Source organism: Crotalus tigris, unplaced genomic scaffold (genome assembly GCF_016545835.1).
Source record: "Crotalus tigris isolate CLP2741 ecotype Arizona unplaced genomic scaffold, ASM1654583v1 scf7180000018146.467361, whole genome shotgun sequence".
Taxonomy (NCBI): domain Eukaryota; kingdom Metazoa; phylum Chordata; class Lepidosauria; order Squamata; family Viperidae; genus Crotalus; species Crotalus tigris.
In genome coordinates this window covers 289075-311108 of record NW_024096846.1, presented here as the reverse complement: position 1 = coordinate 311108, position 22034 = coordinate 289075, and the positions used below count along the sequence as shown (strand labels likewise).

At 40.6% G+C, this 22034-nt stretch overlaps 1 protein-coding gene across 1 annotated transcript in view; it reads left to right on the top strand.

Moving 5' to 3' along the window:
• Window positions 1–22034, top strand: part of LOC120310210 (cytochrome c oxidase subunit NDUFA4-like) — a 50542-nt gene that overhangs the window by 4346 nt on the left and 24162 nt on the right. Inside the window, exon 2 of the mRNA XM_039348362.1 lies at window positions 11950–12035. Within this exon, the coding sequence (XP_039204296.1) occupies window positions 11950–12035 (86 nt within the window). The remainder of the gene's footprint in view (window positions 1–11949; window positions 12036–22034) is intronic.

The following is a 22034-nucleotide window of genomic DNA, read 5'->3' as shown; positions in this document are numbered from 1 at the left end:
CATGGGCAGCTTCAGCAGAACAGAGGAGAAATATATTTTAACCACCCAATGGCTTGGCAAGGGAGGTGATGTAGGAGTTCCTTGGAATGACAGAAAGAAACAAAGAAGAGAGAGAGAGAGAGAGAGAGAGAGAGAGAGAAAGAAAGAAAGAAAGAAAGAAAGAAAGAAAGAAAGAAAGAAAGAAAGAAAGAAAGAAAGAAAGAAAGAAAGAAAGAAAGAAAGAAAGAAAGAATTACAATAAATTGAGGGTTTGAGTGGAAACCTGTACTAAAACATTTGCTTCGGTTGCAACTTCAGGACCTTGGATAGAGTTTGCCCCTTTCAATGCCCTGTCCTCCTTCTCTCTTTTTATCATTTCCCCAGTGGGACTCTTCTCCCATTTAATTCTTTGCACCTCTTGCTCTAGGACCCATAGCCTTAACTGTTTTCTGGGGGAGGTTACTAATGCAGGGTGTAGCCTAGAACAGTGGTTCTTAACCTGGGCGATATTGCCCCCCAGGGGGCGATTTCATTTTTCAGGGGGGTGATGGAACGAAAAGGGGCGATACGGGGGCAAAGGAACGAAAAGGGAGCGATATGGGGGTGATGGAGCAAGAAGTTTTGGGGACACTTTTGAGACTTTTTCGTACAGTGAATGGCTGCATATCTGTCATATAAAAATATCAGATCACTCGCTCTTAGTGGATTGAATTGCATTTTCAAATGTTCCTCCAGCTAGCTTCAGTACAGAACACCGTACATATGTGAATATGCATCGCTTATCTTCATGCGCGTTGCGCAGCAGCCTCTGCCCATACAGTGGCGCGCCATTAGCCAGAATATGGGAGATATGGGAAAAAGACTGGAAATAAATTATTTGCATCAATATGTCCTGATGACAATTTTAAAGAAAACAAAAAAAGTGTTTGCATAAATTGAAGAATTATTTCCTAGGTTGTGATTGAGAGGTTATGTTGGGGGAGGGGGGCGATGACAACTTCCTCATTGGCTCAAGGGGGCGATTCGTTCAAACAGGTTAAGAACCACTGGCCTAGAAGATGTCCAGTCTTTTCTAATGTTTCTACTGAAATAATGTGGCATCCCACCTGGCAGATATAATCTAAGGAATCAACTGGTCCTGTAACCAAATTCTGCTCCTGCTGAATACCAGCTGGGTCTTTTTGCTTGCTTGTTTAAGCCAATTTATTATCTTCTGATCTAAAGGTTAATACATCATGGAGACCAGGCAGGATGGGACATGGAACCTTGTGTGGTCCTACCTATTGTTAGCCAAATAGGTGTTAATAATCCAGACCTAATTGTCTAGAAGGGGTAGCCACCCTTGTCTCTGAGGCTTTCATGTCTTTTTTCTGGGCATCCTCTTCAGGATTTTGCCCTTAGGGGCATACAGCTTCTTCTGAAGGGTTGGGATAAAGACAGGGATTTGCTCTGCTGCCTAATGACATCTTGGCTAAACTGATTCAGAGCCTTTCTAGTGCTATTAGAGTCTTGATCTTGGAAATGTTCAAAACACAGGTATATATTTCAAGAGCATGGGAGAAGGGTTGGGAAGCAGTGTGCTCTAGAACCACGGTCCCCAAAATTTCTGGCACCAGGGATGGTTTTGGAAGAAAAATTGTCTTCCACGGACTAGGGTGGGGATGGTTTCATGTGCAACCTAGATCCTGTGCATGGGCAGATAAAGCTCCACTGGGCTGTACAACTGGCTCAACTGCTGTTTGTGTGGCTGAGTTCCTAACAGGCCATGGACTGGTACTGGTCTCTGCCCCAGGGGTTGGGGACCCCTACTCTAGAAACTGCATGGGAAGACAAGCTGAGTTTGGATTCCAGGTAACAGACATTTGAGAAATTTGGCATTGGTGATCCCTGTGTCAATAACTTAAAAATTTGAGTTATTGCAACGTACTCGTTATGAAATAGCCATTGAAAATCCAGAAACAGCAACCAGTCACCAATTTTGCACTGATTACCGAGCCTACTGTATTAATTGTAAAGGACAAACATAAACCCCTTTCTCTTTAACCGTTTAGTCCAACAAGCTTGAATGAAGCTCAAAATGCTTTTGTTTGTAATTTGTGAAACGGTTTGCACAATTCTAGATTCAGTAAGCAAAGGCTTTAGGAAGATTCAGAGGGTTGTGCTTTATATTACAAAGTGACACCCATCATTTTGTCTCTAAAAGGCCCTAAAAACAAAATTTTGCATGAGGCATTTTGGAAGGAGTATCAGGTACTGGTATCTGAGGATAGGTCAAGAACAAAAAGTGGAAAAGAGGCTGATGGGGGGGGGGGAGAAAAGAAAAATGGCTACTATTTCTTTCACAGCCAATAACGATCCCATACACATTCCACTCTTCATCAGATAGGCCCATCCTTATCTCCAAGGTGCCCTAAATTTCCACGTAATTTTATGCCAAAAGTTCTCACTTGAGATCTTTTAGCTTCCATGGTTTAATTACAGAACATCTGTTTAACATGCAGTCGATTTTGGCAATACTGCGGAAAAGCAAAGACATTGCTGAATTCCTCCCCCCCCCCAAGAAACTAAAAAATGAGGAGGGGTCACGTTTACCTGAAACAGATGCCAGAAAATAAGGGATTTCATCCTGAAAAAGGGGTGTTTGGGAAGCACAATTTGGTTAATTGCAAACATCTTTCTTTAATTGAGGCAAATGGGACTGTAGGCTGCCGAAGAGATTCCTGACACACCATCCATTATCCATCATCAGCTGTTGTTTGCATCATCCGTGCAGATCAGCATTTTCACCTTGCAACAGCTACTCCTGCTGTTGTGTAGTTGCACTTCCTAGGGTGCCCAACTGCCTCAGCCTGCAATTAATGCCAACTCCACATCAAATCCCCACCAAGCCAAGGCAAACAAAACAACAACAACAACAACACACCATTTTACAACCCCAGAATTCTGCTGGTGGAATAGAAATAGAAACAGAAACTGGCCATTTTAATAAAATGGAGCTAGAAAGGAGTGGCTGCTTTATAATTCAGTGGCTGTGAATTTTTGAGGGCTTCTGAGATTGTGCTTGGCAGGAGAGAAAAGCCTCGCCACCTTGACTAGCCTAGATGGGAGTCAGAGTTGCAGTTCACCTTCCATCCTTTGTATCCATCATTGCTTGGATCATCTCACAATGAAACTGTCCTCATTCTCTTAATAGGATAAGAGTAACTGCCTTACTCCAAGCTAGACCACTATCCACATACTCCAGGGTTATTGGTTTTGGGGGGTTTTTTGTGTGTGTGTGCTGATAAGCGGTGACTGTGACTGATTACAGGCACAGTTTCTTTTTCTCATCAATAATTTGTCTTTGATCATTGTCCTAATGGTTGTCATTGTAATTTCTGGCACATGCAATAATGAGAATGAGAAGGGTTAGTAAAAAGAAATCTCACATTTCCCCAGGTATCTCCTATGCTTCCTTCTGGAGGTACAGTATATCAACAGTGACAATACAATGGCAGAGTTCCTCCATTACCATCAATGCTACCAGTAATAGCAATAGCACTTAGACCAGGGGTAGGCCACCTTGGCTCTTTTATGACTCGGGGACTTCAACTCCCAGAATTCCTGAGCCAGCATGGCTCAGCTTGGAAACCTCTCCCTTTCCCCTCAGCATGGCTGGCTCAGGAATTCTGGGAGTTGAAGTCCACGAGTCATAAAAGAGCCAAGGTTGCCTACCCCTGACTTAGACTTATATACTACTTCACAGTGCTTTACAGCCTCTCTAAGCGGTTTACAGAGTCAGCATAGTCATGTCCCCAACAATCTGGGTCCTCATTTTACTGATCATGAAAGGATGGAAGCCTGAGTCAACTTTGAGCCTGGTGAGATTTGAATTGCCAAACTGCTGGCAGCTGGCAGTGAGCCTGCAGTACTGCATTCTAACCACTGCGCCACCACAGCTCAGCCCTGAGTTGTTTCTCTCACCTCTACCACACATCCTGATGACAATACCCCAAACAATACCCTCAGATAAATAAGCTAGTGGTAAACAACAGCCTAATCAAGGAACCATCGAGAACAACCTCACCAACATTGACAGGGCAGGCCATTTGTATCTAAACCAAGAGCAAGCTTCCCTCCCTCTAGCACTGATGATGTTACCTAGCTGGGTATTGAAATGTTTACAAAAAGACAACTGAGCTCAGAGAGCACTAAGGATCCCATTGATGATATTGTCCAAGCTATCTTCCCACAGCATGCTCTAAATAATAATTTTTGCTATAAACAGCCAATCAGCAAAATGGATGGATGGGTTCCTTTAGTGCCCTGAAAGCAAACGGGAACCTGTCTTTTAGGTTCCTTTAGGGCAGCTAATCAGGCTATTAATTTAAATACAGTATTAATTAAGCGGCCTTCGTGTTTCACTGGCTAACACTCCTTTGTTTCAAGATACTTTCTGCAACTGCACTTCAAGGGAATTGTGACGAAGGGGGAGAGGATAGCCATTCACTGCCATCCTAGAGAACAAGAAAATGTTGCGGGAGAGATGTTAAAAACAAAACAAAACAAAAGCTTCTTCTTTGCTCGGTATGGTTTCCATTGCTGCTGCCATAAAGCCGTGAGAGCCTCCTTCCAGGTAACAGCTTTAGTTAGTTAATTCATATGTTTATTCCCAGCGACTCACCCATCCTCAGATGTTTCCCCCGTATTAATAACCCAGAAGATGCCAGCAGCAGATGGTGAAATACGTCTGTAAACCCTGACTCTCCACAGAGGTGCCAGCAGTTCTTGGGACTGTGGCGTCATTCTTGATTATCCGGTGTATTGCGGCTAGTGGTCACTGCCAGGTCTACCTGGCACTGGGCCGGCGCACAGTGCAAAGAAGGAAAATGAGCATCTCCCAATAACGTTAACCTTCTGAATACACTCAACATCTGCTGAAACTAGGGTATGCCAAACCATGTTAATTCAGGAAGACGGTGCCTGAAAGTGAGCATGGAAGTATTTAAAAAAGAACCAGAAATGGATGGGATGCTGTACACTAAAAATCCAAGGGTTCAATGGTAGACTGCTTATTCTGGATTTTGTAGTGCACTCTTCCACTGTGGAAAAATGAGATCCACATTTTTCTATTGTACTTTTAACTATATCTCTTTCTCCTTAAATATCTGCTGGGGCTCTGTGCTCTTTTCTATGTTAATATCAAACTTCTAATTCTCATAAGTCAAACTTTCTGTGATCTTATTATTATTATTTTGTTCTCCTTAATGTCTATGGCAGGGGTAGGCAACCTCGGCTCTTTTATGACTCGTGGACTTCAACTCCCAGAATTCATGAGCCAGCTGTGCTGGCTCAGGAATTCTGGGAATTGAAGTTCACGAGTCATAAAAGAGCCGAGGTTGCCTACCCCTGGTCTATGGAGATCCTCAGATCCTCAATCATCCAGGTCATGGTTGCCCCAAAGGTGCTTTTCCAAAAGGCAACTGGACTTTCTTGGGTTTCTTTTTTTTTTGAAAACCTTTTATGTCTCATCCAAGACGCTTCAGAAGCTTCTTACTTGAGAAGCAAAATGTTTTCAAGGAAGAAAACAAGAAAGTCCAGCTGCCTTTTGGAAAAGCATCTTTGGGTTTCTCCTTAGTATTCTTGCTGATTCACAGTTTCTACTATACTGTTTTTTGGAATAGCCATAATCTTCCCATACCTACATTGTCCACCTTATTCGTGTTTGAAACCTGATCATCTTCGCTTCCATCTTGCAAAATCTGGGGATTCCATGTCTATGAAGACCCTCTGAGTGAGCAACAGAGAAGAAAACAATCTTAGCATTTTTGTAAAATTATACAGTTCCCCTCCATTTTTCTCCATTTGCCCCCATCTCCATTTTATATTTTTCCATGCCTGCTTGTAATTCTTGTTGGAAGGAGAGGAGTGTATGTGTATTTGTGCACGTGCACTTAGGCTTGCATGTTTGATATAAGAAAAATGATTAGTGTATTCAGGTGGGGACTCAATTATACAAACAAGGTAACAATTTGCAGGCAACTGATTTTAATCAGTCATTAATGTAATTGGGCAGAGGGGTGGCTGTTTTGTCCTTTTTTGTAATGTGACTTTTATTACTGCACACTTCTGCATATTTATTGCAAAGGGTAAAATTTCTAGGACTGGTTTTAATCCAAGTGCACAAGTGGGGGAGCTGGACACAGCATCCTTTTTTCCCCTGTGTTTTTCATTTTTTCTGTTTATACTTTTTTGAAGGGATTCTTTGTAGGTAAATAGCTGCCAATCAAACATTGATTAATCTGTGAATTTGGCCACTTTCTTACTACATGTTTTCAGTGACTAGATATTTTGGATCATGTAATGAATTGCATGACATATTTTTAAAACACACATGGGGGGGGAGAGAGAGAGAGGGAGGGAGGGAGGGAGAGAGAGAGAGAGAGAGAGAGAGAGAGAGAGAGAGAGAGAGAGAGAGAGAGAGAGAGAGAGAGAGAGGCAAAACCATTTTGTAACAAAACCCCACAATGAAGGATAAAAAAAATAAACCTCCTGCAATGGTAGTCTACAAAGTGGACACCAAATTACAAGTGTGGTTTTTGCAAATGAGAAATAATTTTGGTGACATCACAGACATTTAGGCAATCAATATGATGCACAGCCATCTACTGCTGTTTACTGTATGTGCAGAGTTAGCTTTGGTAATGTGCAGATTGAGTTCTAAGTAAGCAGCGATGCCTTTGAGGTGTTTATTTTGTTTCCCTCTTTTTCTTTATGGGGCAACTGTTCGTTGTTTCCAGAAACTATTCAAACCGTTCAATTTCTTTCACCCTAAGGACCCCAAGAGAGTCTTCAGTCTCTGTCCTGCTTGTATGCAGTCTATAATCATCTTCCCCAATAAGTAAGCCCATTAATTTCTCCTCTGTTTGCGCATTGCCTTGTTCAGGGTCCATCCTGATTTTCTGGGCTTGTTCTTATGGCAATTGTTAGGATTATATACATCTGGCTAGAGGGCAGGAGTGGTACCAGAAAGTTCATTATACTCCAAACACCTGCTTGGGCATGAAGGGCCAGTGCAATTTAGTAAAGGTCAAGTTGCTGATGTATCTGTTCAGATTGAGGCTTTCCACCTTCAGCCCCTTGAGGATTCACAGAGTAGGCTGGGAAGGAAATTACCTTAGAATTGGATACAAAAAGCTGTTGGCATTCAGGGTTACTTCGTTAAACAGGGATGGAGCCAGGGACCAAGGGTCAAGCAAATATTAGCATTCTGGTATGCCTAGGTGGATGTGGGTGTTTTCTGAGCTGTATGTATGATTGCAGAAAGTGGGAGGAAAGAGATGTAGGAAACAACTCTGTGGGCAAACTGAGAAGTTGAGTCCACACAGTACAGCAAGAGGGTTATTATACAGTTGGAAAACAGACTATTTTTCTAGAAAGAGCAGTCTCAACTTGCAACCCTCCAGGTGTACTGGCATCTCAACACACAGCGTTGCGACCAGTGCTGGCTAGGAAGAGAAGGTCCCACACAGATTGATTTGCTGGGAAAGCTATGTCAGACCCTTTTTTCCCCCCTTCAGTTTCACTAGCATTTCAATTCAGATCATATTTTCCAAGTTTGGGAAATACTACCCAAACCAGCAAAAACCTAGGTATCAAAAATAGCAGAGGAATGAGATATATACCAGGGACAGATCCTTTCTTTAACACATCTGAGTAGTAGTTGTGTAGCATTCTGTATTGCAGATCAAAAGTTCTACCTTTGGGCAGACCTAAATGGAATGGATGAAGCTAGACTGCTTGTTTGGACCATTGAATAGTGCCACAGGGAACGTCCCCTGCCTTTGTGGAAAGCCATGGATCTTGCCACTTTAAAGGGCTGGAGAGATCAAGAAAAGAAAAGAAGTAGACTTGGGGCCTAAAATACAGTTGCTGTTCCTGAGGCTGGAATAAAAAAGAAGACTATGATCAAGAATAGATATAAATCTTAATAAATAGTGGATGGTCTGCCACAGGCCATTCTGATGACTAAAGCCAGAATCAGATTTTAAAACATTTCTCTGGAAATTGTGCCTGAACTCTTTGAAGCAAAACAACGGAACGAACTATAGGGCTGAGAATATACAGCTGGATATGCAACTCACAACTCCATGTCAAGCCCCAGCTCCATTTTTGCAACCTCTGGTGTCCCTCTAATACAGTGCTTCTCAACGTTTGTGTGACGGCGACCCCCGTCACACAAACGTGCCGCGCATGCGTGGCGGCGCCCCCATGCGCGCCGCAGCACCGCCCCACGCGTGGCACCGCCCCCATGCGCGGCGCGCATGCGCAGCGCCGCCCCCCGAGGGGGGAAAATGGCAGATCGCCTTGTTTGGCGACCCCCGAGAAATGGTCGATCGACCCCAAATGGGGTCGCGACCCATAGGTTGAGAACCGCTGCTCTAATATGATATTGCTGAATCTTAGCAACTAAACACCAATTTCAGCATCTTTTGTCATTTAGTGGAAAGAATAACAAGAATAGATGCATTAAAATGTAACCCGTCTATTTGAGGTTGACACCCCAAATTTCATCTCCCAGACCAAAAAAAAAAAAAAAGGTGACAAATTCAGCCTTGCCACTTCATCTAACTCACTGCATCATCAGGTATGCTTCCTGCAGCCCTCGGGAGCCATTTTCCTTTTAGAACAGTGTTCCCAAACTTGACAATTTTAAGGCATGTGGACTTCAATTCCCAGAATTCCACAGCTAGCGTTGCTGGCTGTGGAATTCTGGGAGTTGAAGTCCTCATGCCTTAAAATTGTCAAGTTTGGGAAACACTGTTTTAGAAGAAAGGCACAGACCAGCCCCAGAAACAAAAACAAAAAAAAATTGCTTACCCTTGGACACTCCAACATTGTCTCATCCAGAATACTTGTCCCTTCCATCAACCCTACCAAAAGCCAGGCTTTTGACACATATGAAAAGGGGGAGGAGATGTAAAGAAAAAGTAGCTATAGAGCACTCTTTATTACCAGTATTTGAGAACATATCTCAGCAAAAATCCATAGTCGACATACGTTTATACTCCTGATGTGAAAAATGGATATAGATTGTCTGTTTCTCTCATAATATTAGAAAGCGAGCTTAACCTACGAACAGATTGATAGCAAATTCAGGACAAAGTAGGAATATTTTATTTCACATGGTAACAGCATGTGAAAGCGAGGAACTCTGTATCTATGTCTGCTGATCCCATCTATTCTTCTTAATTATCTCAACTGCTGTCTCCACAGCAGCAGCTAAGATTTTTACCATGCCAGTTTTCTTTCTAGCAAGCATGTACTTTTGACGCTTGAAATAATCAGAAAAATGAATTGTCTTTCTATACAATTCTGTACATCAAAACACTCCCAGAGCATATAATGCCTTAAGGAAGGCTACTTACCAAGAGAGATTTCTTGTGCACAAAATTTCAGATTTATTACAATTTAACCCTTTATTACTGTATATTTGGTTCTTTGTTTATAATACAGGTAGTCCTCAATTGAGCCCAAAATTTTGGTTGTTAAGTAAGACATTTGTTAAGTGAGTTTTGCCCCATTTTATGACTTTTCTTGCCACAGCTAAGTGACACTACAGTTGATTAGTTAGTAACCCACTTGTTAAGCGAATCTGGCTTCCCCATTGACTTTGCTTGTCAGAAGGTTGCAAAAAGTGGCTACATGATCTTGGGACACTGCAAGGGCCATAAGTATGAACCAGTGGCCAAGCATCTGAATTCTGATCACATGACCATGGGGATGCTGCAAAGGTCATAGCTGTGAAAAATGGTCATAAGTCACTTTTTTCAGTGCCGTTGTAACTTTGATCACTAAACAAACTATTGTAAGTCAAGGACTACCTGTTTCCAGCACGAGTTTTAGAATATTTTATTATTTACACATGGTGAAACTTTCCCTTATTTTTCACTGCAGAGGATTCACTGCAAATTGACTTACTTTTTTTAAAAAAAGGGAATCCTTAAATAGAACAATTTAAACAATTTAAGAAGAAGCAAAAGCTGATTAATAGTTTCAGAAACAAGCAGGATTTCAGGTTAAATCAGCTTCTTAACCTTGGTGTTTTGGAGGTATTGGGAAAAGAATTCCCAATCACTGTAGACAGTTCCAACACACATAGATCATTAGCAGAATAGACAGAATTCTCAAGGAATTTCATATATTGGGAGCTGCACAAAAAAACCCCTTCTTTACATTTCTGAAAATCATACTTAAATGTGACAGGATAGAGCAGTGGTTCTCAACCTGTGGGTCGGGACCCCATTTGGGGTCGAACAACCATTTCACGGGGGTCGCCAAACAACGCAGTCCACCATTTTTCCCCCTTTTTCTTAGCTGTGCTACTCCCTTTTATTCTATTGGCTTTTGAAAGCCAATAGAATAGACTCTTTTGAATAGAGTCTAATTCTATTGGCTTTCAAAAGCCAATAGGAATTGTCCAGGCTGTCTCTGCTCTGCTGAGCCTTCCAAAAGTCCCATTTTGCAAATGGTACTGAACCAGTTGAGTAGTCCTCGACTTACGACCGGTTGAGTAGTCCTTGACTTACGACCGGTTGGGGGTCACAGCATTAAAAAGGTTGAGAACCACTGGGATAGAGAGTAAAGAAGATTACCTTGATGAATGTATGCAGAAGCCATTGTCTAGGCCAGGGGTAGGCAACCTCGGCTCTTTTATGACTCGTGGACTTCAACTCCCAGAATAGCTGACTCAGGAATTCACGAGTCATAAAAGAGCCGAGGTTGCCTACCCCTGATCTAGGCAAAAGGGGCTGAGGCATCTTTAAAGGCTAAAACAAGAAAACATTTGGAAGTGAGTTAGGCAAAGGACTCCCTAATTCATTAGCTATAAGAAGAGGAAGATGTACAGCAGGATCAGACCTGGCAGATCCTATTATTACAGCCAGACTCAATGAAAGTGGTTTTATTTATTTATTTATTTATTTATTTATTTATTTATTTATTTATTCATGAGACTTATATACCGCTTTTAAGTGCAAGCACTCTCTAAGCGGTGTACACCAGTAAGCAATGTATATATATATTTACATTGCCCCCAACAATTTGGGTCCTCATTTTACCTATCTCGGAAGGATGGAAGGCTGAGTCAACCTTGAGCCGGTGAGATTTGAACCGCTGACCTGCTAAACACAGTCAGCTAAAGTGGCCTGCAGTACTGCACTCTAACTACTGCGCCACCTCGGCTCATTTTAGCTTTCCTTTGGGATTGATTTCTTGGTCTGGTCTACCTAGTGGGATAGACAGACATAGACATAACTCAACGATGGGTGAGGTTTTATGGCAAGAGATATCCCTATAGAAATTCCTGTTTTTGTCATAGACAGTACATGGAATCAGCGTTGTGTTCCATTGATTTGGGGAACAACTATTTAGGGGAAAGCTGGTTAAGAAAGAAATGATATTCAAAGGATGATAAGTAACAGGATTGGAAAGGTTAAAGTGGTGGAAGTGAAGGGAAATCGAATAAGCGAAGTCAAGGGCAGGTTAGTGGATAGTGAAAATCAACCTGAGATTACATCCTCACTGATAAAGTAAATGACATCATCAACCATGATGAAATAAAATATCCCAGTAACAATTTTCAACAGATGGAGGAAGAGAAAGTGTTTGACTTTTACAGACTTTTCTCTTTAGTCCCTCTGGCAGAAAAGTCCTGCTCCCTTCTATCCTTCAAGATACCAGCCGCAGAGAGTAATTTCTCTTCCCAAGACACAGTTCCTCACCAAGACATGGCGATTTCCCCTTCCTCTTTTAATTCAGTCACTCAAACTGACAGCTACACTATGTACAAGAACTGGGCTACACGATTGCTGTGTCATATTTTCACTGTAAATCTCCTGATGTGTAAAGAGCTCCCTTTCACGCCCCAATCCCCCTGATAAATATTCATTTTATATAAGTATTTTTTCATTTCTCTCGCTCTCTTTTTAGCTGTCCTTAATTCTCATCACTGGATTTGGATTTGTGGGCGGTTTTTATATCCTTGCAAGGAAGACCTTCTTTATTCCTGAAGTGAGGTACGTTTCTGGACAGCAGTTACGCTTAGATTGGAACGAGAGTCTCTGCGGTATTTATAAGGGATCCATGATTCGATCTAAGCTAGCATTTTAGAATCCTTGTGATCTGCTTTGCCATTCCTCTTCACACACAACCAAATCCTGCCAGCATTAGTGCTAGAGTATCAGCAGAATTAGAAGAGCTGATCGATTTGAATGTTTAGGACCATGTAAATGACCTGGGAAGGGGTCACTATTTCTCTCAAGACCTGTTGTCAGGCCAACCTGTCAGGTCAGATTTGACTGATGGGCCAAATGCTCCCTATCCCTGGCCCAGATTATTCTAGGACCGTGGTGGCGAACCTATGGCACGCGTTCCACAAGTGGCACGCAGAGCCCTCTCTGTGGGCACGTGTGCCGTCGCCCCAGTCCTAGGCCTTCAGCTGGGTTTTATAAAACCTTTTCGCTTTAGGCCTCCACCGCCTTGTGCAAAAAAAAAAAACAAGGTTCAATCAATCAATCAATTTCAACTTCTCCCGGGGAAAAAAAAAGATCTCGCAAAGTTGGAATTGATTGATTGAACTTTTTAGTCCCACCCAGTTTGCCGTTACCACTGCAGCCATGCCCACCCAATGGGCCACGCCCACCCAATGGGCCACACCCACCCAATGGGCCACACCCATCCGGCACCCGATGATACATAAGTGGGTTTTGGGTTAGAGTTTGGGCACTCGGTCTCTAAATGGTTCGCCATCACTGTTCTAGGATTTATGCTATCTTGGAGAGGAGAAAGAAAAGTGAGGAAGGAAGGAGTGGTTGCTATTGTTTATAGGAGTATAACTTAAAATATCTACTTATTTATTTAATTTAGAGACCACTCATCTCACACACAGAGTGACTTATCCTTGTTCATGTTTCCAAGAATCAGAGGTCAATGTAGAACCGTAGTGCATATGGGTATTTTCATATTTAGGATTACAACATCTTCCTACTTCAAAATGTTAATGGAGACACTTATGCTCATGTTGTGTTGCCCCCAGAATAAGACCCAACTGGAAAATAAGCCTTACTGTGATTTTTCAGGATGTTTGTAATATAAGCCCCACCCCCCAAAAAAGCCCCAGTTAAGATTGTCAGCCAAATGGATGCATATAGTACCATATTTCTTCGAAAATAAGCCCTAATGCATCTTTTGGAGCAAAAATTAATAGAGGACCTGATCTTGTTTTCGGGAAAACATGGGTACTAGTGAATGGATCATAAGCTCCTTGTCTGACAAAGCCATAGATTTAGTACAGCTTTGGATAGAACATGTTTAGTACAGCTTTGGATAGAACATGAGATTTGAATTTCATTTTTGTAGCACTGCATATGTATTACCAAAGGAAGGAAATCTGAATTTAAAATGACACAGGCCAGACAGGCAATGTACATACGAACAAAAAAACCTGTGAAGTATGTAATTTCTTTACATAGCAATCTAGAACTGCCAATTAAAGTTGAAACTATTCATGGTAATATTTCCCTTCCCAATAATTGTAATTATATGCCACAATTGTTACCAAATAATACTAAGATGTTTAAGCACTAAGGTGAATGAAGAAAACAGCTAATATTTTCAGGAAAAAATATGAATTTTGATGAAATGTCTTGCTGTCATTCCTGGTAATCATAAGATGATTGGTACTTTCATAAATATAAACAAAAAAGAAAGAAGCCAATATTGTTTTAAAAATTGCTGCTGAATCAGGGGAAAACTCTAAAAATGTAACATAAAAATTGTTGATGATATCTGTTGCATAGGTGGAAGGCATTATACATAAAATATAATGATGGTATTGGAATAAATCGGTAAGTTTTAAAGTTTACAATTAATTCAATTGTTTTGTCAAGGAAGATTTAAACAGTCCTTAAACTCTGCCTGGATTACTTTGATATGTATATTTCTCATTAATACTTCCTTGGCAAAAGAAGACTTGCTCCTTAGTGTTAAAAGCCACTCCATAGTTGCTCAAGGGCATTTTTGTCTCATTTTTAATTGGAATAAAATCTCAATGTTTTTACATTTTCACTGTGATCAATCTTGGCCCAGTGGAAATTGATGCTGAACAATGATGTTTTCGTTCTTGGTTATCTGTTCCCATAAGAGCATGTAGAATGTCTGAGCAATACTTATCCAGGAAAGGGGAAAATGTTAGTGACAGTTACAAACTCAGGTATGTCAACACCTCCTCCAAAATGTAGAAGTTCCATAAAAACGTGGAAGAAGAAAACAAAAAAGAAAAGGATGGATGATTCCTGACCCCAAACTCTTGGTTACTGATACCTGCCTAATAAGCATCATGCTATGGGCCTCTGGCAAGTGTACTGTGAGTCATGATACCTGCCTAATAAGCATCATGCTATGGGCCTCTGGCAAGTGTACTGTGAGTCACCCTTTGAAGATGTCTAATGCTTTTATAGTAATATCTGTTTACTTGCTAAAGCAATCATTGATTCAATTTGGCACCAGCTGCCCAGGGCTCTTAGCACAAAAATTATCAGTTGTAGATTTCCTTTGTCTTTGATTGAATTGCAGATAAAAGTGGAATAGACATGTCTTCAACAGCTTCTCAAGAGATGCAGCCAAAATTAGCTCCAGGCTTGGGGGGAAGAGGTTGTTCATGGGTTCTCCTAGACTTCTTCCATCCTAGTGAGAATCCTTGAGAATATTGAAGTTCTTTCTCTTTCCTCTGGAGTATTCACAGTCAGCCCCAGAACATCAGAAATTAAGGGGAAGGTTATTCCCTGAGTCTGTTACTTCAGTCTCCTAGATTGGGGGGGGGAGGCTGCATAACTTTTCTTTGGTCAAGGAAGCACTTGAACAGGTACAGAGCTGCAAATCAAATGGATCAAATATTGCTGTTATCATTTAAAATTAATTCTAAAACCATTCAGTTTTAGGACTGACAAAAGTTAGGATGTGCATCTGTTGAATTCCAAATTTCTGTGACCAAAAACATCACCTCCCAAACAGACAAACAAACTTTATTCTCTTAGTTTCCCACATATACAAACACACACAAATCTCATATACAAAAGAAGTGATGGGACAAGGAAGAGCAAAAGTGATGCTTTGGAGGGGCGACAGGCTGGGGAACATGACTTCCTAGTGGGCCAGATGTGTCCTTGGATTGCAGACTATGTGCCTGTTTTTGACATCTGTCTCAAAGTGACCAACTAAGCCCAGCAGCATTAGCAAGCTCAGGGGACACACAGCCCACAAATGACATCCATCTCTGGGTCTCAGCAAATTCACGATTTGGCAACAGCTATTGCTGGTCATAGTACTAGAGTAAAATCCGGAGCTGGAATGGAGTGAAGTACATTCCAAATCTCTTTTTCCGCCTAGGCAACAACAAATCTCTCCTTTTATCGGAGTCTGATTCCCAAATGGAAAGTTTGGTCTCTTGCTTCCTGCCAGGGGCCAAAGTGTTAGAGGAGCAGGAAAGAGTGCATGTGTGTGTGAGAAGGAGTTTCTCGTGGGAACTTTCCCAGCCTTGACTCCAGGGTTGTTTTTCTGGCTCAACTTCGCCCTATCCCCTTCCTTGCCCGATCACAGATTGTTTCCCCACAGACACCTCGAAGGGAAGAAAAGAATAAAAAACAAAACAAAACAAAAAGCAAGAGTTTAGAAATACTTGAGGTTCCAATGGCAAAAGCAAGAGATTTTTGTAGATATTTTCTCCAGCCATCCCGCTCCTTGAAAACTCAGCTTCAAAATGAGAAAAACCCCAGGTAGAGGCTACCAAACCCTTCCCGTTACAATCCAATTGCCTTCTGAATTTCAATCTGTACCACCATGGCTCTCTTTCCCATTAACACACCTAAAATACGGTGTTACAATATTTTATTAGCAATACTAATAAAATACTAACTAATGCCATAATAAAATACATTTTTATTATAGCTTTACATCAGGATGACACCAGCTAAAATTGCTTCCCCCTATAGAGCTTGTGGACTTAATTCCACTCCCCACTAGTTTTACAAAAGGATGGAATCAAAAAAGAAAAAAATTGCCACAGACTGCTAAATAAATAACCACGGAGGGAGCTGATTTTCAACACCAATACAACTGCACACCTAAGATTAACCAGAACATTTTTAAGTTGTGCTAAACACACTAACTTTTTATTTATTTTATTGAGAGAGAATCTGAACTGGCTGATGACCTTCCCCCTTCTTTTACAGATGCCTCCAAACACTTGTGTCATACACGATTGCTATAAGCTAAAATATGAACTACACAAGACTTTTCAAAACTCTTTCCCCTTGTGGTTACAATGTTGTTCATGGGTAATAATAATAATAATAAGGTTGGAAGGGACCTTGGAGGTTATCAAGTGCAACCCCCTGCTGAGGCAGGAAATCCTACACCATTTTGGACAAATGGCTGTCCAGTCTCTTCTTAAAAACTTCCAGTGACTTTATCTACCAAGGCAAATAGGTGGGCGTGTAATGCTACAAGTACATCAGATGGTTGAAGAAGAAAAAATGGCTTTGGAAGAATATCTGAAGAACAATGATGAAGATGCACTGAAATTAGTATATCAGGAAGGCTTACTGACTACTGGAGAGACCAAACTAGCCTACAAGAAAGACCAAATGAAGAACAGAATACAGGCATGGGAAGACAAAGAACTACATGGCCAGTACATTAAAAAAATAGCTGGGAAAGCAGATAATAACAAGACCTGGCAATGACTAAGAGCAGGAAAATTGAAGAAAGAGACCAAGGGACTAATTCTGGCTGCACAAGACCAAGCCTTAAGGACAAATGCATATAAAGTCAAAATTGAGAAGACAGCAACAGACAGTAAGTGCCGCCTATGCAAAGAAGCTGAAGAAACAGTGGACCACCTGGTAAGCTGTTGCAAGAAGATTCACAGACTGACTACCAGCAGCGGCATGACAAAGTAGCAACAATGGTGCATTGGAAGATCTGCAAAAAATATCATTTGCCTGTAAGCAAAAACTGGTGGGATCATAAAATAGAGAAAGTCATAGAAAATGATAAAATTAAACTGCTCTGGGACTTCAGAATTCAAACAGACAAGCACCTGCAACATAACACCCCAGACTTAACAATTGTCGATAAGAAAGACAAAAAAGTTGGATAGTGGACGTGGCAGTGCCTGGAGATAGCAGAATAGAAGAGAAAGAACTGGAGAAGATAACAAAATACAAAGACCTACAAATAGAAATAGAAAGACTGTGGCAAAAGCAAGCAAGGGTAGTACAAATAGTAATAGGCTCCTTGGGTGCAATCCCAAAACAACTGGAGCACCACTTGAACACCATTGGCATTGACAAATTCGCTATTAGTCAATTGCAAAAGGCAGCCTTATTAGGAACTGCTTCCATCCTGCGAAGATATCTGTAATACCATCAAACATCCACATCTGCCTATCCCAGGTCCTGGGTAAGGACTCGATAGGTAGACAAAATGCCAAATCCAGTCTGAACATCTGGCTGACTGTGCGATGATCCATAATAATAATAATAATAAAGTTGGAAGTGACCTTGGAGGTCATTGAGTCCAACCCCCTGCTCAGGCAGTAAACCCTACATCATTTCAGACAAATGGCTGTCCAGTCTTAAAAACTTCCAGTGTTGGAGCATTCACCACTTCTGGAGGCAGGTTGTTCCACTGGTTAAATGTTCTAACTGTCAGGAAGTTTCTCCTTAGTTCTAGGTTGCTTCTCTCCTTGCTTAGTTTCCATCTGTTGCTTCTTGTCCTGCCTTCAGGCGCTTTGGAGAATAGCTTGACTCCCTCTTCTTTGTGGCAGCCCCTGAGATATTGGAACACTGCTAACATGTCCCCCCTCGTCCTTCTCTTCATTAAACTAGACATACCCAATTCCAGCAGCCGTTCCTTATATGTTTTAGCCTCCAGTCCTCTAATCATCTTTGTTGCTCTTCTCTGTACTCTTTCTAGAGTCTCAGCATCTTTTTTACATCATGGTGACCAAAGCTGGATGCAGTATTCCAAGTGTGGCCTTACCAAGGTATTGTAAAGTGGTATTAACACTTCATGTGATCTTGATTCTATCCCTCTGTTAATGCAGCCCAGCACTGTGTTGGCTTTTTTGGCAGATGCAGCACACTGCTGGCTCATATTTAAGTGATTGTCCACTAGGACTCCGAGATCCTTCTCACAGTTACTACTATTGAGCAAGGTACCCCCTATACTAGGATACAATGACACTTTATCACTTTATAAGCCCAACAGATATAATAGTGCTGTATTCATTATCATATGACCTAGCTGGAGTGTGAAAATAACCCAAATTCTTTCAGACAATATTTAACCAGAATAACAACAGAATGTCAGAATAACAAAGTTGGAAGGGACATTGGAAGTCTTCTAGTCCAATCTCCTGCTCAGGCAGGAGACCCTATATGATTCCAGACAAATGGCTATCCAGTCTCTTTTTAAAAACTTCCAGTGTTGGAGCACCCATAACTTCTGGAGCCATGCCATTCCATTGATTGATAGTTCTCAGTATCAGGAAATTTCTCCTTAGTTCTAGGTTGGTTCTCTCCTTGATTAGTTTCCAACCGTTACTTCTTGTCCCGCCCTCGGGTTCTTTGAAAAATAGGTAGACCCTCAAATATTGGAAGATTGCTATCAAGTTACCCTTAATCTGTCTCTTCACTAGCCTAGACATACCCAGTATTTGCAATTGTTCATTGTTCAACTGTTCATTCATCCTCCAATCCCTAATCATTTTTGTTGCTCTTCTCTGTATTCTTTCTAGAATTTCAACGTCTTTTTTATATCACGGTGATCAAAACTGGATGCAGTATTCCAAGTATAGTCTTACCAATCTTCATGTGATCTTGATACTATTCCTCTATTGATGCAGAGTAGAATTGCTTTGTTAGTAGCTATAGCACACTGCTAGCTCATATATATTTATGTGATTGTCCACTAGAACTCTGAGATCTCTCTCATAGTTACTGCTGTTGAGCCAGGTATCACCTTTTCTATAGTAGTGCATTTGAGTTTTTTTGCCTAAGCATAACATCTTACTTTTCTACAATTAAATTGCATTTTATTGGATAGGGCTCAGTGTCGAAGTTTTAAGCCTATTTTCTAAAGTATTGGCTATTTTCCCCAACTTGGTGTTGTCTGCAAATTTGATAAATTTTCCTTCTATCTCCTCATTTAAATCATTTATGAAGAGTTTGTTGATGAAGAGTTTAATATCTCATCCCTAATTTATAATAAAGCCACGCAACATCAACTTTTTAATTCTCATTTCAGCAAAAAATTCCATAAAGGATTGTCCGAACTTTGCAAAACAAAAAAAGTATTATTTTAATCTTGATTAAATAAACCAACTTTATATTCCTCGCTTCTAATAGTCTTAATCTTTAGTTCATTTAAAAATTGCAGTAGCATTTAATTTTTCTTCAATTTATTTTATCCCCTCGCACAGATTTCTTCAAGGTTTCAGCAAGCCTCTTAGCTAGATCCAAGAAGAAAATATTTTCCAGGCCATTCTTTTCGTTCATCAGCTATATTTCCCCTTTAATTTTTAAAACTTCAGCCAATTTCTTTTATATAATCGATGAAGTGTCCTTTTCCAAATCATTCTCTTGGCTGTTCATTTGTAGTTCCACTTTCAATACTTTCTCTGTCGTTTCAGACAAAATTTGCTCTGTATCAGTCATTCCCTCATTAACATCTTTTTGAGATCATCTATACATAGAATCAACATCATATACTGATATTGTAACTAGTAATTTCTGACTCCATTCTTCAAAGTTCTCTTTTATTATCTCCAGTGTTATGGCCTTCTGTAACATTTTGTAAGTCTCAGTTAACAGACACAAAAAACAGACTTGTCCTTTTAAGTTTTTAAGCTTGTAATTATTTTTCATTTGTTCAGAGGTGAAGCTAAACCTACCTTTCAAACCTTTTATTCCAAAGATGTCTACTAGCTTTAAGATGGTTAATAGACAAGTGATTAACAGTTGTGAGAAAGATGACTGATACTGTCAACTCCCAGCACTCAAACCTGCAGGAAACCGCTCTTCTGTGGTCCCCTTGCAAAGACCAATCATAGCTGATTTCTGGTTATTCTATGGATAAAAGCTCTTCAGGCTATCCTATCCTATCACCATATTATGCGATACTTGCAGGTGTGTAGTCTCCATACCCTGCCCATGGGCTTTCCTATTTGCCAGTTGTTAAGCCTATCTGATTTTTTTCCTCAAGCATCACTGGTTCCTGCTCATATTTTTCTCTCTTGAATATGATGTCATCTGAATTGATCTTCTTGAAAAGTTTTCCATATATCCCTTCCATTTTTTTTATGTTATGTTCCATAATTAACTCCTTTCCTGCTTGTTCCTTATGACAAAGTTTCTCAAACCTTAACAACTTTTAAGATATTTGAGCTTCGACCACCCCTCAGGACATCCCAGCCAGCATGCTGACAGTTGAAGTCCACATATCTTAAAGCTGCCTGTGCTGAGAAATACTATCTTATGACATTGATAGAAGCTTCGATGCTGCTGTGATTTCTCTGGATTGCTGAAACTTATTTGTAACCTCAATCTTATGCTCTTCTACAGTGGATTCTAGGTTATATCTCATAGGGAATGGATCTTTTCTGAACTTTGTGAATCTGATGTGTATTTCTCTAATCAGTAGTTGATTAATCAGTAGCCACAGACAGCATCAACAGCATTTTGAAATTCAGCATAGAGCTTTTCTATCCACTGCTACATAAGATACAATCTATTTAACTATAGTGTTGTGTGTTTGGAGACACCAGGGTGTTGAACCATCTTCTCCTCTCCAACGTTTGCATTAAAGTTGCCAATAATTATTAGCACATCCTTCTTTGGTGTTTGATCTATTACTTGTAATGTCCATAAAATTCATCAATTATTTCTTTGTCATCCATTGTTGTATGTACCCCTGTGTAACAGATAAATTGAGCAGCTGCCCTGAATCTTGATGAAAATTATTCTGTCACTGATAGAGTTGTATCCCACTGTAGATGTTCTGATTTGTTTTGGAATGATAATTGCTACACTGTTTTTCTTTGAGTTTCATTTCCAGGATAGAAAATTATAAATTTGTCTGCTTAAAAATGTCACATTCTTATCCATTTTGATTCACTGACTCCTAGAATTTCTGTCCCAGTCCTTGATACTTCTGCTTTAACACAACCCAGCTTCCCGTGATTCATACAGCAGATGTTCCATGCAGGTTTTTTGGCAAAATGTTTGGAATTAGTTTGCCATTGCCTTCTTCCTTAGGCTGAGAGAGAGTGACTGGCACAAAGCCACCCAATTGACCTCCATGTTGAAGGCAGAACAAGAACTCATATTCTCCAAGTTTCTAGTCAGCTGTCTTTAATCACTAGCCCAGACTGGCTTTCTCAATATATTATATAGCAGGATAAAGAAGTTTTTGAATTTGCTTGTACCAACATCTGTAGTGTGAGAACAGCAAGGAGTGTGACACTAGTAGTTATTATCCAGAATGCTCTTCAGTGCACCTAGAATATACTGCCTCACAATCCAGTCTCTTATTGTTTGGAAGTGAAGATGGATTGTTTACTAAACAAATTCACAAAGAATCCATCAAGCCTGATGAAAAACAAAATGATTCATGCTTCTCTGTAGGTGCTGTCACAACAGCCTACAAGATTCACGGATGATATTCAGACAATTTACTATTCCTGTATAGTGCCTCTAAACCCAGAGTGAAATGCGATTTTTAAGGAGGCCTCCAGCACATGCTCATTTGAAACCCAGAAACCACTCCAATCTTTTCTATTATCCCAAACTGTAAAGATGGCTCATTGCTGTAAAACTCAACTCTTCCTAAGCATTTTACAAGCCTTCCAGGATACCCAGGCTGAAGTTTCAGCTACATCACACGATATCTAGCAAAATATCTAATTAGCCATGAGCTTGTTGGCACACGCCTCACTTAATTTGATGACCATCTCA